Genomic DNA, 18378 nt, shown 5'->3' with positions numbered 1-18378 from the left:
AGGTTGAGAAAACTCTAGAAAATATAATAAGGAAGGATTACATGCTTAAGGTGCTTAAGGGGGCCATCTGGCACAGGGGCAGGCTGCTAGGGAGTGTGTGAGTGCTCAGTTTGTCACAGTGTGTTAAATCATTGGGTGGAGACCATACAACGAGTGTGAAGGTATACCCATGTGCTGGGGAGACCTGATGTTCTGAAATGGAGAGAATTGTGTGGCTCAAGAGAATCGGTGGCTCCCAATGAGTTAGGGCAGTCTAGTATGTCAAGGCCTCAGCATTGTTGCAAATATCTGTAAATCTGGCCCCTGAGGTAGTGAAGATTGACTGTCACTGTGGGCCCCGAGGGGAGGAGGAGAGAGGTAAAGAATAGACAGAAGCATGGCAACAGGGGAACAATGGAAGTGCTCCAGAAGATCATGTAACGATGGATATAGGACATGTTAACATATACCAAAAATGTATACAAGTTTATAAGCTAAAATGTAAACCATAATGTAAAAATCAGGAAACTAAAAATTTAGAAATTTGTACAGTCTAAAATATAAACCAAAATGTAAACCAAAATGGAACCATGTTTGAAAGCTATGTTTCAAAATCTGTACATCAGCTACAGCAAATGTAACATGGACATATAAAAAGATCATTGCTGGGGAAGGGGGAAAGGGTTTGATATTGGATATATGGGAGTCCCCTATATTGCATATGTGAATTACTGTGATCTAAAACTTCTCTGAAGACAAAATTAAAAATTAGAAAAAAAATTCTTTTAAAGAAATGCATGTAGACACTGAGGAAGAAATGGAAGAAAGTGCCTTGCTACTGTACATACAGGGCAACACATATTACAGATGAAAGGCAAAATGTTAAAAATAAATCTTTATAATATTGTTCATTTTTATTAATACACCAATTTATTTTTACTTTATCTTAGTATTTCTATATTAGTATGTATACTTTAATCTTTAAACCCATCATTATATTTTGTTTTCCTATTAACTGAATTTGGCAATATATTAGGCTTCATTGTTGAAGAAGGTTTGGACCACATAGACGTTCAAGTATGGCAGGGAAGGAACACTGGTGTGGGGTGTTATTGATGGGGGGGGGGGGCACATGGTTGGGAAGGAGTTCTCCGGGGCATGTATATAGGAGACATAAAAATGTTTAGATAACAATTACAAAGGACAACTGAGGGAGTGCTGAGTTCCTAGCCAGGGGAGTTCTATCACATTCCTCAATGGAACAGCAACAATTCCCCAAGTGCAATGGCAAAGACCAACAAAGGATTTTCCAAAAATGAGCCCTTGATACTGATACTATGCTTATGAGTCTGTGTGCCTGAAATATGAACTAGGCCTAGAGCTGCAGTGTGCCTAAGAGTTACCTACTGAGAACTTCCATGTTGTTCAAATGTGGCCACTCTCTAAGCCAAACTCAGCATGTAAATGCGTTACATTCCCTCCAGCCTGGGACGTGATTCCTGGGGATGAACCTCCCTGGTGCCAAGGGATTACTAGCAAGCACCTGCTGGTGATGTAAATAGAAAAAGTCCTTGAATAAAAGGGTCAACTCAGACCAACAGAAAATCTCAGCCCACTTGTAGGATCATGTGTTAAAAAACTTCTTTTTGACCTTGAATAAAAAGGGGAAATGGGAAAGACAAATGAGTTTATATGGCTAAGCATCTTCAAAAAAAGAGTCAGGAGGTCATCAGAGGGGTCACGCTTATGCACTCCTCAGGAGGACCCCAGAAACAGCCAAAGTGGATACAACCCCAGGTAATGGTTCCCCTGAAGGCTACAAAGACTCACAGGGATATGGTCATGGCAGATAGCTCTGGAACTGAGTACCATGTCAGTGGGCCCTACTTTGGAATTTGTGTCCCTGAGTGTGATGGAGTTGGACTCAGATGTGACCTTTCTGCACAGGCCTCTTCTGTCACTTTTAATGAACCTTTGGTTGGTGCTAGCATTGGTGTATACTTAGGAGACTTGAATCTCTGGACTGGCCATGAGCCAGCTGGGCCCGCCTCAGCAGAGTTGCAACTCCTACTCTCTGGTTCATTGGACTTACACAGATCAGCTAACAGGGAGGTGAAGATGGTCAATCACCACACCAGGGAACTGAGAATTCCTACAACTGCAAGCAGAAGAATTGCATCCATCATCCATGTGGAATCTAAGCCCCATCTTGATATAGAGGTGGAGTGGACATCACCATTCCAGGGCCCACTGAATGGAGGAATAAAATATGGATTAGAGTGGATTTACTGATATTCTACTATAAAACTTTTGTGACTACTAATAGAAGAAATTGTATCATTGATGGGGAGAAAGTGGCCACAGTAGTTGCTGAGGGCAGGGAGTGGGAAGAAGAGATGTGATGAGGGGGCATTTTTGGAACTTTGGAGTTGTCCTAAATGGTATTGCAGGGTCAGAGGCTGGACATTATATATCCTGCCATAACCCACTGAATGTACTGGGGGAGAGTGTGAACTCCAGAGTAAACTATTATCCACGTGGTGCAGTAGTGCTCCAAAACGTGTTTGCTGAGTGCGATGAGAGTACCAAATGATGGGGGAGGTTGTTGGTGTGAGAGGAGTGGGGTGGGGGGATGAGGGGTATACGGGAACCTCTTATGTTTTTTACAATGTAACCTTTTTTGTGATGTATGTATCTTCAAAAAAATACAACTTACAAAAATGATGGGAGTGGGGGAATGGGGTGTGGGTTATATGGGAACCTCAGTTTTTTAATGTAACGTTCCATGTGATCTATTAACTTTAATTTAAAAAGTGCTGGGAAACGGACTTTGGCCCAGTGGTTAGGGCGTCCGTCTACCACATGGGAGGTCCGTGGTTCAAGCCCCGGGCCTCCTTGACCCGTGTGGAGCTGGCCCATGCGCAGTGCTGATGCGCGCAAGGAGTGCCCTGCCACACAGGGGTGTCCCCCGCGTAGGGGAGCCCCACGCGCAAGGAGTGCACCCATAAGGAGAGCCGCCCAGCGTGAAGGAGGGAGCAGCCTGCCGAGGAATGGCGCCGCCCACACTTCCCGTGCCGCTGACAACAGAAGCGGACAAAGAAACAAGACGCAGCAAAAAGACACAAAAAACAGACAACCGGGGGAGGGGAGGGGAATTAAATAAATAAATAAATTTTTTTAAAAAAAGTGTTATTAAAAAATAAAATAAAATGGCATCTAAGACATTTAAAAAATAAATGAATAAATAAAAGAGATTGGAGGGTAAGAAAAAATTAAAAATTAAAAAATAAATAAAATCATCTGACAACAGGCAGGGAGATGTTTTGGTGACAAGACAGCCTTAAGCTGGTTGGGCCAAATGTTTCTGGTTGGAGATCTCAAAACCCCTCTCCCCACAAACACATCCTTGCAATAAACAAAACAAAATCATAAAGCATAGCAAAAATGATACATGTGGAAGTCATGAGAAACCAATGATTGTAATTTGACCCATAGTGTTGGAATGTTTCCATTTTCATTGCATTTATGACAAGTTAGACGGGTCTGAGCATCAGTAGAACAAAAGGGGGACCCTTTGAGGACTCAGGATGGAGTTTACTGAGGCAGCCGCCAGGCTCCCGGGCTGGCTTTCCCAGTCTCTGCCGGCTCATAAGCTCCTCTGCAGCCAAGATTACAGCAGTAACATAGCTTAATTTTCCAAGGCGAGTATTCATGCAGAGTGGGGAGCGCTGGCACCATCCTTCCCTTGTAACAAGACAGTACAAAAGTAGATCTCTGAAGTGTGAGGCCTGGACAGTGGAGATAGGCAGCTGAGCAGATGTGTCGCATTCCCACGGATGGGCTATGGGAGGCAGAAGGGCCAGGCCTCAGGGGGCTTTCCTTGAAAACACACCAAGTCATAAATGGACAGGGCTGCACAGAATATCCAGACCTCCACGCCTCTTGTCAGGGGCCCAGGGTTCAGACTAAATGGGACTGTTGTTCAGCTCAGGAACTAATGGGGTGAGCCAACAGACATCATCATAAACGGGGGCAAGCTGCTCAGAGGCTGCGGAGGCAAAGAACGTACTAGCCATGGCCCCTGCACCTGCGGTCTGGGGTGTTCACTCAGCGGCTCAATCAGCGACCTAGGCTTTGAGGACTCTAAAAGAGGATGTGGCTAGAGGGCTGGATGGAAGGAGGCACCAGCAAACCCCTGACAGAGTTCAAGGACTTGATCCACTGGGCAGATGGAAAAGAGGGGAGGCTGGGGACAGGTTTTAGAGGGTCAGAGTCCCACGTTTTCTGAATTTGGAAGGCCCAGGCTGTGCCATCACTCACCTCCACCCCTCTGCTCTCAGCACTTCCCTTGCTCCTAGTGTCCACCTATCTCTGCAGTTAAAGAAATTGTCCCAGACCTGTACTGTGTGACAGACACATGACCCTCATCTCCAAACACAAAAGGGCTTGGGAGTATGAGGTCCACGTAGCTCTCATTCTGGTCTGGGACAGCTGTACCGGAAGTCCTGGGACAGCTGTACCGGAAGTCCTCAATTCCAGGTGTGAGGTGCAGATGGCTACCGGCTGCCCCAATACACCTGGCCTGGGCAAGGCTCCTGCTTATCCCACCACCATCGGCAAGAAGGGCCTTCTGCCCTCACCTCCAAGCACAAGGCCACTCCATCATCAAACCTCCATCTCATGCATTTCTGGGACAGAGGCAGGCAAAGGTGTGAGAGGATCACCTGGCTCCCCACTGATGGCCACGGTGCCCAGGTGGGCCCGCTGTTCCCTCCTTAGTGTACACTAGTCCACACCCCATTCACACCTCACTTCTCACCAAGATCTACAAAACACCTTAGGGGTCTTTGTGAGGAGCTGAAGGTGGAAGGGGTGTGGGAAGAGAGGCTTTGTACATTGTGATTCTCTCCTTTCAAACATATTCATGTATTCTTAATTTTTAAATACTATTAAGGAGGATTACTTCGTTTGTGGGCTGTTTTAATATTTTTCTGTATTAGAAATAAAGTGATGTGTCCAGAAAAAGCAGAAAAGTTAAACAGAAAAAAGGTACAAATATAAAAGCTCTAAGAGTTTCAGGGAAGAAGGGATTATTTCCAGGCCATGAGAGTGTAAGAGCTGCCGGGTCACATCCTGTTCAGTGGCAGGATCCAGGCCTCCAAAATGATGGGCGGAGGTCGAGAGGGTGTTCCCTGGGTAGCGGTGCTGCTGGTCAAGGCACACAAGTGGACGGTGAGGGTGCCCGAGAAAGAATAGCAGGCAATACAGCTGGGCACGGGTGGAGTATGGTCATCCCACAGACGCAAGAGCCCAATATGCCAGGGGTAGCCCACAAACCAGAGGTCCAGGCCTGCCCTCAAGGGAGGCAGCTTGCAGGACTGCATGATGCAGTACAACTGTGGTGGGTCTGCCAGCATGGGGGCAAGGTGCTATTGGAGCAGACAGTGGGCATGGGTGTGTGTTGGGGAGGGGGGCAGAATGTATTCCTGAGGAAACCCTGGGTCCTTGGAGGGTGAGTCAAGTTTGCCCAGAATGATATGGGGAGAGAGCTATAGACAGAAGAGTGTGAGCCGCACCCCCCCCCCCAACTTGGAGCTGGTTTGACAGAAGGTGGTCCCTGATGAGCTGGGAGATGCCTGGCTGAGGAGGGCCCTGAGTGCTACGGGGAACACAGGTCCCACACTGCAGGCAGCAGGGCTCCCTGTAGGAGTGATTCTGGAATCAATAGGGTACAGGCTGGAAGGAGGGTGGAGCCTCAGGCCAGTGGGCACAAGGGTCCAGGGAATGGCACACCAGAGGGACACTGCGGAGTCCAGCAGCCACTTTGGAGGCAAAGCCTTGAAGAAGCAGGCAGCACTTACATCAGCACTGGTAACGGGAAGAGGAGCCAACTTAAGCAGGAATGGGAGAAGAGGAAGTGCTGGATGGATACTGGCCCTTGATAAAGGTCTCCCCCCAACCCCCTGTCTGCCTCCCTGCAGTTCACTGTTAAGATAAATAGGAGAGAATTTAAATGACTATCAAGATGTATATTATGCTCTTCCTTACTGAACAGAAATCTCTGTACTTTTTTCCAAGGAAAACTAAACACCTCCATAAAGTAAATGGCAATTAGGCTGATTAAAGCCATTCTCACTGTGAGCACAATGTCATTATGCTGGGACTTCACTGTCACTACCTTGTCAATATCTTTTCTGGGAATCTAATTCTCTTCCACAAAAGCCTGCTACCTTGGCATCAGAGATGTTACTTTATTTGACTATCAGATTATATGGCAACTTCAATCCATCCTGCGGATCGCTCCTAAAACCTGAGAACAGCAGTACACATAGCCGTCACTCGGGCCACCTGTTAAGATGTAGATGCTCATCGATCCCACAGGGCCAGTGTGGGCTCCAGGAAAGTGCATTTGGATCAAGTGTCCAGATGGTGCCTGGACCTGGCTTGATAACCACTGCTCTAGAGAACACAGGGAGAGGAAGTCAAAGAGGAACAAACAAAAGATACATTCATTCTAGGAAAAAACAGATCAAGAGGCACTTGAAAGTTAGTTTCACTTCACTCCCAAACTGCAGTTCACATAAACATTTCCCTTGAATAACTTGGAGAACTTTAAGAATCAGTGTTTAAGTTGTTTACTCTCCAAACAGAATACAACTCCTCCAGCTAAAACAGGAATAATGAGACAAAATGGTTCTGAAAATACAATAGAAAAATATTGTTCACTGGTTTATTTTTCCAAAGGAGCAATAGGCTATTTACAAATAAGCAGATCTCCAATGACCTATATTAAAATGGCAATCCTATCAGTTTGAAATCTAAATGAAAAAAAAATCATTAAGGCACATTTGATCTGTGAGTTTTAAACAAACTTTCTGATGTAATGACAGATTCACTTTAGTTTTGTCCCCCCAAACACATAAGCACCAAAATTGTCAAAGAACACTTAATATTTTAGTAAAACAGTAAGGAATGTAAAAATTAAGGGGGGGGGGGGGGAAGCTTTCAAAAGGAAATCTTTGGAGATCAGTTTACTGCAAATAAAACATACTAAACAGTGAGTGCACAATCCTGATACACACAAATACTAATAACTAACAGGTATTCCAGAAATGGCAGAGCTTGAAACAATGGATATTAAATAAATTAAAGGTACTTCAGATACAAAGGAGAAAACAAAACAGTAATTAAAGGATGAAATAACCACCTCCATCAACATAACACAGACATGAAGGATGGACTAAACAAAATCAGGTACAAGTTTTTCCCCAATGTTTTCATCATCATCAGGGTGGTTTTTTTTTTCTTTAAGCTTGCATACATTAGAATACAATAATTCTTTCCATTCTAAGTATTAATATTTTACCCTTTAAAGAGAAGGGTCAGAAAGAGAGAAAATTCCAAATCCTTTCTGAAATTTACTACCAGGTCCATTTAGGCCAAACCAGTGACAGCTAGTCTGTACAACTAGAAGAGCTGCACGTATTTTGCTTTCCTTGCTCCCGTTCGCTTTAACATCTAAGGGACTGTAGGAAGCACAGTTTGGGGGAAACAATCAATTTTGGAAAGCTCTCCTAAAGGTGACGCTACAACCATGACATCTCAAGTGAAACACAAAATGGCTTTTTTTTTTTCAAAATAAAAACTTGTAAAAAAGACAAAAGGTAGAATCTGTGCAATGTTAACAGTCACAACAGAACATGTGCCAGTGTGACGGTGTTCTGTTATAATAATACTTTGCAGGAACATCCAAAGTTTTCTGCCATAGGACTGTAACAAAGGAGATTGGAAAAGGAAATGTAAAAAAGCTTTGTTCATCAGGTATGTTTCAAGTCATGATTAAGCAGGTCTGCTACATAACATTCAGCAAGATGTGTTCAAAGGCAAACACTGATGACATTTTTGTTCAAATAGCTCAATCTTAATCTTAAAGTAGAGTCCTTTGTAAGCAAACCACATGTAAAATATATCCTTGTATGGACTTCAAAAACTGATCATACAAAAAAATCTTTTAAAAATAAATTAGATAATTAAAAGTGTCTATTCCAGCAGAGCTGGACATTAGGCTGTCCTCACTGAACCATTATTATTGCTGCTTTTACTGTAATTTGGATCGTTTTTTTCCAGCCACATTTCAGCCAACTGTTGTGTGGACCCATATGTGGCTGCTTTGGACCCCAAGCACATTTTGTACTGTTTGGGATCAAGATTGGGGTCACAGAAGACAGGATGATGGACGTGGACTACTCCTACTTCTTGGCTTCTGAACGTCTTCAAACCTGCTTGAACAACTTTGTTGAAAAGGTCCACATCCTCGAGACCCCAGCCTTGGATGGAAACATCAAAGCTGCCTACTTGGACAAGATCTCCCTTATAAATACAAGTGATGCCAAACCCATAGTTTCTCCAGAAGCCAGTTTTTTGAGTAAAGGCAAAATGGTTGTCACTGGGAACTTTCCCATTATAAACAATCTTTGGATCGTACTGGCTGAAGATGATTGGGAAATATATTTGCTGACCTAGAACCGTATTTGCGCGACATCGCTGGAGGAATTCTGTAGTAAACACGAGGTCAACGTCACAGAAGAAGAGTAAGGATTCATTATTAAACTGGGAAGATCCTACTTCAAGGGCTAGCGCTCTGGAAAATTCTCCAGACACAGGCAAAATCTGCATATCAGCTTTAGGATACTTAATGCGATAATCTCTCATTAGTTCAACTTGCTTAGCCTTGTCAGGGTTGGAGACAGAATTGAAAAGCAGAACAACAAGCTTGACATTCTGATTTGGGATAAGACATGTCTTTTCAAAGTTTCCCATGAATCTCACAAACATATCAAAACGTCCAGAGAGAGGAATCAATATATTTATCTTTTTATCTTTGGGTTCTTTGTGCTCATTTTTTGACCCGGGGAGCTGAAATGAAACAAGCTTCTTCAGGGAATTTGAGAGAAAGGATAAGGACCCAGATTCTTGGTTAATTTTGTTGGCCAGTTCCTCGGCATCCAGTTCCTCATGCTCCACAAACTGGATCTTGCTGAAGGTCTGCTGTAGATATGCATGCCTCCTCACGGGAACAGTCATTTTCTTACCTTTGTGCTTTTTATAAAGGAGCAGCAGATCCAGGATGTATTCAGCCCCATACATAGGGTTAACACGACGATAGCCATACTGTATCTCCTTAAAATCAATGATGCGCCCTCTGGCCTTGGCATTGGCGTTGATCATTTCCATGACCTGCATGACAACGTCATCCAATGCTTCTCTCTGGGCAGAGTCCATCCCTCTTCGAGGGGGCTGACCGTCAGCAGCTGAATACAAATATTTTCCAGTAAGAAACTCCCATTCCAAAATCTCCTCTCGTTGGCGGGGCTGAAACCTCATAAAGGAAGGAGGAATTCCCAGCTGCAGATCTTCTTTATGAATCTCAGTATTACTGTATTTGCTCATCAGGACAATTTCTCGGTGGAGCTGTATTGTGCGATGACGAAGTTCAGCTATCTTGCGACTAAGCATATAGCTGTGAAGTCGGTACTGGTAGGGTGGGTTTTTGTTGGGGTGTAATGTGATGGCTCGATGAATTTTACTGTTATGGAGATCTCTAATGTAACCTTTTTTGTTCTGTTCATAATTCTCATAAAAAAGCTGCTGCATCTGTTAAAGAAAAAAGATTACTATTTTAGTATCACATGACAATGTTCTTCTATTCATATATTTCCTTATTAGCCTGGATGCACTACAGAAAAATTCTAAATATTACCAGGTTTTTCTCAATGAGTCACAGCACACAAAAGGCCCTAGATAAAGCTTAATCAATAGTAAGATTAAAAGGATAGAAATTGCTTAAAGAAATAAGACCTCATCAATAACCAGAGTTGGCCAACAGAACTCTGCAGGCGGATGGGATTATGAAAGTTTTCCCAGAAAAAAAGTAAATTTGAGCTCTCACTGCACCCAGAGTACCCCTGAAACAGAATGTTACCCCCAGTGCTGCTAAGCTTGTGATGGGACCCTTAAGTTGAGGCTTTTTAACTGAAAACTGGCACCCACCTATAACAGAAAACCCTGCAGTCAAGACTCTACAGTAATAGACTGCTCTTCTGGGGAGCAAGAAGGAGAACCCGAGGAATACAAGTAGAGCCAAAGCATGGATACCACCTGTAGAGAGCCAAAGGAAAGGGAAAGTAATTGCACACATGAAGAGGCTTGCCCCTTAGGGGGACATGCTGTAGGGGAAAATCAAGGTTCTGCAGTGGAGCTGGAAGAACGCACACTAAAAATACTTTTAAATGCCTGTTTGCTCATGCAAGGTGTGCCTCTGCCACTGGGCTGTGTATAGCAGGAAGGAGAGGGGCAAGTGCTTTCCCCCAACTTTTCCTCCTCTGCCTAATAATGCATGTTTTGTTTTTAAAAGATTCCTTTTATTTATTTATCCTGCCCTGCCCCCCACCCCCCTCCGTTGTCTGCTCTCTCTGTCCATTCACTGTGTGTTCTTCTGTGTCTGCTTGCATTCTTGTCAGATGGCACCGGGAATCTGTCTCTTTTTGTTGTGTCATCTTGCTGCATCAGCTCTCCATGCATGCAGTGCCACTCCTGGGCGGGCTGTGCTTTTTTCGTGCAGGGCGGCTCTCCTTGAGGGGCACACTCCTTATGCGTGGGGCACCCCTATGCAGCACAGCACTCCTTGCACGCAGCAACACTGCACGTGGGCCAGTTTACCACACAGGTCAGGAGGCCCTGGTATCGAACTCTGGACCTTCCATATGGTAGGCAGACCTCTATCAGTTGAGCCACATCCGCTTCCCTGATAATCTATGTTTTGGAGGAACCTAAACTTGAGGTCAATCACACAAAAACTGGGCCTGAGTTATCCCAAGGGAATACACCTAATGCCTCAGTATATTTGAACAATGAAATGATTAAAGTTTCATTTGATTAAAGTTTCATTTAATCACCGAAAATGATTAAAGTACATCTGAACAATGAAATGATTAAAGCCTTTTTGGGATGAAGGATAAATTGCGTAAAAAAAAAAAAAAGTAGTTTAGTGAAAATAACACCTAAGGTTGGTATCTGATAAATTAGCACCCTTCACTTGTGGTTCACGGTTTTGTTAAATATTAACTCTCAATAAGGGTAGTAAGGATCCATTGGATTATATAGCTTATTAACCTTTGGAGAGCCATATATTTTACTAATTTTTTCAACCGAGCCATTTACAATTACCACATAAAAAGAAAAATACATACTAGCATTTTTTTATATCCCATTTCCTTTTTCTCTATAATACTATATGCTACCAGTTACTAGAATAGCTCAAAGGGAAAAAATGTCTGTGTGGGGGGGTAGGTTCCACACTGAGGGCTCTGTACCCTGATGGACCCATGAGTCTGGCCAATGTGGACCTTGTGGCAAAGGTCAACCAAAAACATGTCCTTTCCTAAAATGGATGCCTATGAGGTCCAGGCTCAGATTAGGAATCAGAATGGGATCACAGAACCCCCCAAGTGGCATCAGTGTTTCCAACTCTGCTTCCCACATCACTTATGATCAATGTATGAGGTATGTATGTGGAAATCAGCTAATGAAATAACTGCCAAATTTTACAAGTAATTAGAATAAGAGGCCAAGTTTAAAACCACCAGAAGCAGAGGCCATCAAGCACTAACTTGAACTTGGAACTCAGACACACACTGTTGCCCTCCCTGCAAGTGGTGCATGTGTTTGCTTATTGCTTCTCAGCATACACTCGTTATGTATGTGCAGAGGAGACATTTGTTACAGGGAATCTTCTATACCTCTTCAACAATACCGCAAACTATAGGAAGGCAAACTTTTAAACATATTAGTTTAAAATGACCTAAAGCTAAAAAAAATTTGAAAAGAAAAAGACCTAAAGCTAAGTAAGAATTCTCAGGTTTTTTGAGAGAAGGGTTTGAGCAACTGATGCTTAAACTCCTTCAAGCACTACGTGGGCCACAGGGTGATAGCAGGTAAAAACAAAACACCCTGTGACAAGGTGTGGATGATGAGCATGTAAGGACCATGACAGTATATCTATCTTGTTATTCCACTCCTTATATGGGAGGCAACAGAAGAAACTGAATGAACTTCCTGCCCATGTCTTACTGTTCATTTTCTAGCTAGGCTGAACCTTGGAAGGAAACTGCAGGGCCACAAGGTGACAGGTGAATATAATCTGATGATTCAAAAACATGAAGGAAGATTTAGGAAAAAAAAAATCTTTGTGGGGTTAACCACGCCAAAAAAAAAAAAAAACACAATAATTTTGCAATTAAAATTTAAACCCTCACACCATACATGAATCAATAGTAAAAAGGAACGGTCTTTAAGCCTCTCAGAAGACAAGTTTCTCTGGGTCTTGGAGAAACCTGTCTTCCTATAATAACTGTGCATCCCATTTGACCTCACAATTCCACGTGAAGTTATCACCTGCATAAAGGTGACTCAAGAGGGCACAGCAACAACCGACATGTTCTGTATTTAGAGACCAGTGACATAATTACTGTATATGTTGGAATGTAAGAGGATTTTATATTATTTCCATTTTGTCTGCTTATAATTTCCAAAATTTTAACAATGAGCATGAAGAACAATGGCATTTTTTAAAAGGTTTCTCCATTTTCAGGAATATAAACACACGTAACCATCACTTTGGCCTTAAAAGTTGCTCTCCAAAATTAATCCAACACTCTGAAACCAGTGATGTTCCTTCCTGCCTGCTGCTCGGTGCCACTGCTTCCATTTCCTGATATACCCCAAACCCACTGCTCCCTCCAGCCTCCCTAGGAGACATACCTCTGTCTGACACTAGTCTCACAGAATTCTGTTCTTTCCTCCATTCCATTCTTGACACAGTAGCAAACATGGTCTTCTTAAAACATAAACTGGCAACGAATGGCTAAAATATGGGTGACAGAACCCACATGATTCCTTCTTCTCCTTTTATAAGTATCTCTAAAAAGAGAATGAAGAAATATAAAAGGAACAGACATGTAAGGACAAAGCAAATGGGAAAGAAGGAAGAGCAGATCACAGATGTCCCCAAATTCTGGGAAAATGGGAAGTGAGTGAAGGAAGATGGAATCTAACAGCCTGCTCTGAGGAGTAAGTCAATCTACTTTTCAGATCCCAGGAACCACCCAAGTGCTGAGCAGCCACCAGGGAGACTGGAAGAAAGGTAAAATGAAGCAGTCAGACCCCGAAATTCCCTTCCCCACGTGTCTGGGCAAACACTCTTCCTCACAACAGCCCCAGGGAATCAGAGATACAATCTCTGGAGAAAATGATCCTGAGGACCTAGGTTGGGGGAGGAGGGAAGGGTGTGTGTGCAAGGCTGCACACCCAGGGCAAAATGGAAATCTAGACAAACAGCGGGACCTCCCACTCTCCTCCCCCACCAAGCAGCCTTATGCCATACTCCATCCCAAATAGGGGACTGGAAGGTTCAACTAAACCACCACATACATAGATATCTAAAGTCCTCTAACAAAAAACTAACCTATAATACACAAAGAAAATACTGTGTCCATGCAACAACATAAAAGGAAAAATCAGAGGAAAAAAGCTCTTGAAATTAAACACAAAATAGCAAAACAAAAAAGGGGATTGGAGCTTTAAGATAAAGAATCCCCCAGAAACTAGAAGACAAAAATAGACAACAAGAGAGATAAGTTTCACTCTAGAAAGAGTTAACAGAAAAAATAATAATACATGGGGGGGGATAACAGTACAAAAAAAATGGATGCAGAATTAAAGAACTAGAGTTCCTGAACTAGCCAGAGTAAGGGGCCGAGCACAAGGAGTGCATATTTACAACTCCACAGAACTTCCAGAGAGCAGGAAAAAAGGCTGTCTACAATCAGAATCAGAAAGACACTGGACCTAGACAAGAACAATGCCTTCAAAGTGGGAGTAGTGAAAACTTCTCTCAATATAGAATTCTCTTTCTAGCCAAACTATCAATCAATCAGAAGAGAGCGGAGAGGGACTATAGATATTCAAAGACTCAAATTTATCTTGCATTCACTCTTTCCCAGTTATCTACTAGAGGATGTGCCTCTCTGACACGAGTATTAATCTGTAAAGAAGATGGCACAGGGATACAGCAACAAGGGATCCAACACAGAAGAAAAGACGAGCTCCAGAATGACAGCGCAAGGAGTCCCAGAAAGTGAAGTTTTCCAAGAGGATAATGGAACTTTAATTACCTATATTTCCAGATTTAGCTCAGTGCCTGACACATACTCAAGAGGCTCAACAGATATTTGACAAATTAATGATGAACAGCTAAGTCTCCAAGCACTGCGAGTACAAAAAAATTACTGCAATGAAGAAAACGCTGATGAGGACTGACGCGTGATACATTATAGACAGTAACATTCAGAGGGGCAAATCTGGGTTCCTCAGCCCAAGATATATCTTAAATATACTTTAAAGAAAACTATACACATTTCTGGATAAATGATAGTTGTCACTTTTTAAAAATTTCCTGGCTATCAAAACACCAACATGGAGGGCAAGCTCCAACGAGAATCTTCTGTGGAATGCTTGGTTTTCTTTGCATGATTGATTACTTCTTACATACTTGCTAGAACACCGTGTCCCCAAACATTTTTAGGAATACATTTCTCAAAATGTTTTAGAGGCTGCCTATGACCTTTTCATAGTGACTAAAGTCTAGCCAAGGTTTATCTGAGTGTGTTAAGGGGATAATGAGGAAGAAGAGAACATTATCAACTAATAGGCTTTTGAAAGCCTTAAAAACCTCTTGAGTCATTAAAGCTGGGAACTTTAAACTATAGTGAAGTTGTAGGTACCTTCTGGCTAAACTCCAAAAGTTGGACTGAAAGGAATGTTGTGTTCCCTTTCTTTTAATGTAGAAGAAATCTGTTACAAGACAGAAGAGAGCACGCGCACATGCATGTGTATGTGTAAAGGAGCAATGGAGAAGGCAAACTTAAAAATAAGGTCAACTACTTGTCCAGACTAGCTGGTGGCCCCTATACCACCTCAAAGGGTTTACTTAACACACTAACTAATACTGCAACAGTAATGAAGATACAGCTTTAAAACTTTAATACAAAGAAGTCACTCACATGACAGACTAGATGGGATATATACCTATGGTGACTTTAAGAAAATTCTAAACGTATGTCAATGAAATAGCTCCCTTTCTAAATGAGACAAATGTCGACTCCAGGAACAGGCAAGCAGATATAATCTAGTAGATGAGGATAGAGCACCTCCACATTAAAAGTACCTAGCAGTTATGTACAGTAGGGGAAACAGAGAGAGATTAAAAGTGAAGAATTTTCTTGTTTGTTTTTTATTATTGAAATAATAATAAACAAAATGCTCTAACCATGACTGAAGTGATAAATGTATAACTATATGATTATACCAAATAGAACTGGCTGTACACTTTGGATGGACTGTATGGTTTATTAATATGTATCAATAAAATTGATTTAGAAAAAAAAAAAGAGTAGATGTGGTTCAAACAATTGACTGCCTGCTTTCCGCATGGGAGGTCCCTTCCAGGATGCCTCCAAAAAACAAACAAACAAACAAACAAAAATAAGCAAAAAATAAACAAAAGATCTAACTAGGAGGGAGCCAATGTGGCTCTTGGTGGTTGAGTGCCAGCCTCCACCACATACAAGGTCCTTGGTTCATTCTCTGGTCCCAGTGGGGGAAGAAAAAAAAAAAAAAAAGGAAAGAAAGGAAGAAAGAAAGAAAAGAGAAAGTAGCTAGCTCCTAGCTCCTTCTAGTCAACTGGCATATTTAACAACACTCATCACTTTTTGTATATCACCTTACTAAAAATAAAAACGGCTTTAGGCCAGGAGTAGGGAGCCAACTTCTTTTTACCCTCAATGCATGGGTGGAAAAGGATGCTCTTCAGATCTCAGGGAAAACAATCTTTTCAGAGAGAGAAACATATGTTACAACTTGCCTTCAAAATTAGTAACAGAATAAAAGGTATACCTCAAAGCAAAAATTTCAATTAGGCCACATTTGGAAGAACATGGATCTCAAGAATGAAATGGAAGCAGGAGGAAAATAACCAAGAAGCAACAGCTGGATGTCTGACCTTGGTCCTCAGACTCTGTCCTCACCGTGTCCCATCAGTGCCCTATGGCCCTCTAACACAGCACCTGGATCTGATAAAGCGCCTACTACTGAAGGCCATCTACCCTTTCCTTCTATCCCAAGTAACCCTTTCCACCTGATCACATCTTTTTGGCTCTAGTTTCTGCCTCTGTATTTCAGACATCTATATTTGATTTTTGGAGTCCCTTACAAAGTTCTCTTTAAATTACCTTGTTTGTTTTTATCTTAATTAGTTCCCAGTTTCTCTGCCGTTATTTGGGTTATTTTCCCTACCTTTCATTTAAAAGATGATTAAATGTATCTAAGAAGGCATGCTATGGGTAAGAAAGAATGGAACCAATTTTTTCCTAGGCAATTCAAGGAAAAGAGGTCGGAATATCAAACTGAGCACCTAAGTTTTCTATCCATTTTCCTCCTTGTCTACTGTGGCTAACTCACTGCTCACTATAAACATACCCCATGAAGCTGGTAAGATGCAGTAATATCAACTAATTCATTCTGAGATTTAATTTCTGAATTCCAGGCAATCTCCTAGATTCATCAGGACTAAAGTCCCTGACCCTTAAGAGATATAAGCATAAGACTAAAGTAAGTGTAGAACAGTTTTCTGGTAACAGAATCTGAAGAAAAGTTCACAGTATAATAATTGAAAGAATAAAGTTTAATAAGTAAGACCGTGTAGAGACATTTATTGCTTTTATGCTACTGAAGTTGTAAGACCTTGGACAAATCACTTCAATTTATTGGGTTGCATGTTTCTCTTTTATAAAATGACTGTATTGTACTGGATGTTCCTTCAAGGCGAAGAAGTCTAAGATCGAATGTGACCATTTTAGAACCAAACACACTCTAAAGTCATGAACCAATGCTATTCTACCCACCCACTCCTGGTATGGCTGAGGTTACAGCATTCGAATATAAGAGGGCCCCACCTTCACTGAGTAACACTGCACCTGGAATATTAAAGAGTAACAAACAGTACATCCCAATTACTGTTTTCATCCTATAAAAACAAACTTCCAAATCTGCTATAAAATAAGAATAAAAAAACAATGCCTAGAGTGTCTACAACTAGAAGCGGGAAGAGTGCATCCAGTACCCATGTGGAATCTAAGCCCTCACTTGACATAGGTGTGCAATGGACACAACCAATCCAATGTCCACAGAGGAAATGTGAAATGGGTGTGGGAACGGTAGCCATGGGGGCTGCTGGGTGTGGGGAACGGGAGGAAGAGATGAGATGTGGAGGCGTTTTCGGGACGTGGAGTTGTCCTGGATAGTGCTTCACGGACAATTACGGGACACTGTAGATCCCCCCAGGGCCCACTGGATGGAACGTGAGAGAGTCTGGGCTATGATGTGGACCATTGACTATGGGGTGCAGTGATGCTCAGAGATGAACTTACCAGGTGCAATGGATGTATCACGATGATGGGAGAGAGTGTTGCTGTGGGGGGAGTGGGGGGCGGGGGCGGTGGGGTTGAATGGGACCTCATATATTTTTTTAAATGTAATTAAAAAATAATAATAAATAAATATTTTAAAAAAAAAACAATGTAAGACTTATAATAGCTAATTTTCATAACTCTAGGAGTAACATATTTAATAACTTTCTTATTATAAAGAATACTTCAAATAATGCAAAATTTAGAATTTAAAAGGATTTTACTATAAAATAATTTAATAATCTAAATTTGGCACATTATTTAGAAGATTATAAAATGGAAAGTTAAAAAGTATCACAGAAGAAAACACAGCAAGTACACACAGGTTATTTAATAATTACAAGACTATGCCTTGCTAAAAAGAAAACTGATGGAAGAAAAACTTCAATTTCGGGTGTCCACCAAGGAGCCCTTAATCTTTGTTCTAAAAGCACACCCCATAAATCTTGGACTCCAGACCAAGTCACTTCCCTGACTGTGAGATGTTTCAGGACCCTGAATCATTCCTACAGTAAAGCTGAGAGGGGTAAATACGAAGGTCACACTATTCTCAGAAAATTCTGGCCCAGCAAGGAGCAACTATCAACCTACCCACATTTAATCTGCAGTCAAATACCATATACAATTGTCATTAGCAAATGTCTTTGTCCTCTGCAATTGAAGGTCAACAATCTCTTTGAGTCATGGTTCTTCCATTATAAACAATTAATTGTTTATATTAATTTCCTTTGCTAAATATGTATTTTAGCCATGCCAATAGACTATCACTGCCCTGGACTGACAGCTATTTCTAATTCTAATTTACGCAATGTTTCAA

General features: G+C 41.9%; 1 protein-coding gene across 1 annotated transcript in view; it reads right to left on the bottom strand.

Annotated features, from left to right (window-relative positions):
- Nucleotides 1-6598: 6598 nt before the first annotated feature.
- Nucleotides 6599-18378, bottom strand: part of CHSY1 (chondroitin sulfate synthase 1) — a 54608-nt gene continuing 42828 nt past the window's right edge. The window contains exon 3 of the mRNA XM_058294617.2: nt 6599-9633. Within this exon, the coding sequence (XP_058150600.1) occupies nt 8041-9633 (1593 nt within the window). The 3' untranslated portion in view covers nt 6599-8040. The remainder of the gene's footprint in view (nt 9634-18378) is intronic.

The sequence above is a fragment of the Dasypus novemcinctus genome, chromosome 3, assembly GCF_030445035.2.
Source record: "Dasypus novemcinctus isolate mDasNov1 chromosome 3, mDasNov1.1.hap2, whole genome shotgun sequence".
Taxonomy (NCBI): Eukaryota; Metazoa; Chordata; class Mammalia; order Cingulata; family Dasypodidae; genus Dasypus; species Dasypus novemcinctus.
This window is presented reverse-complemented; position numbering and strand designations above follow the sequence as displayed.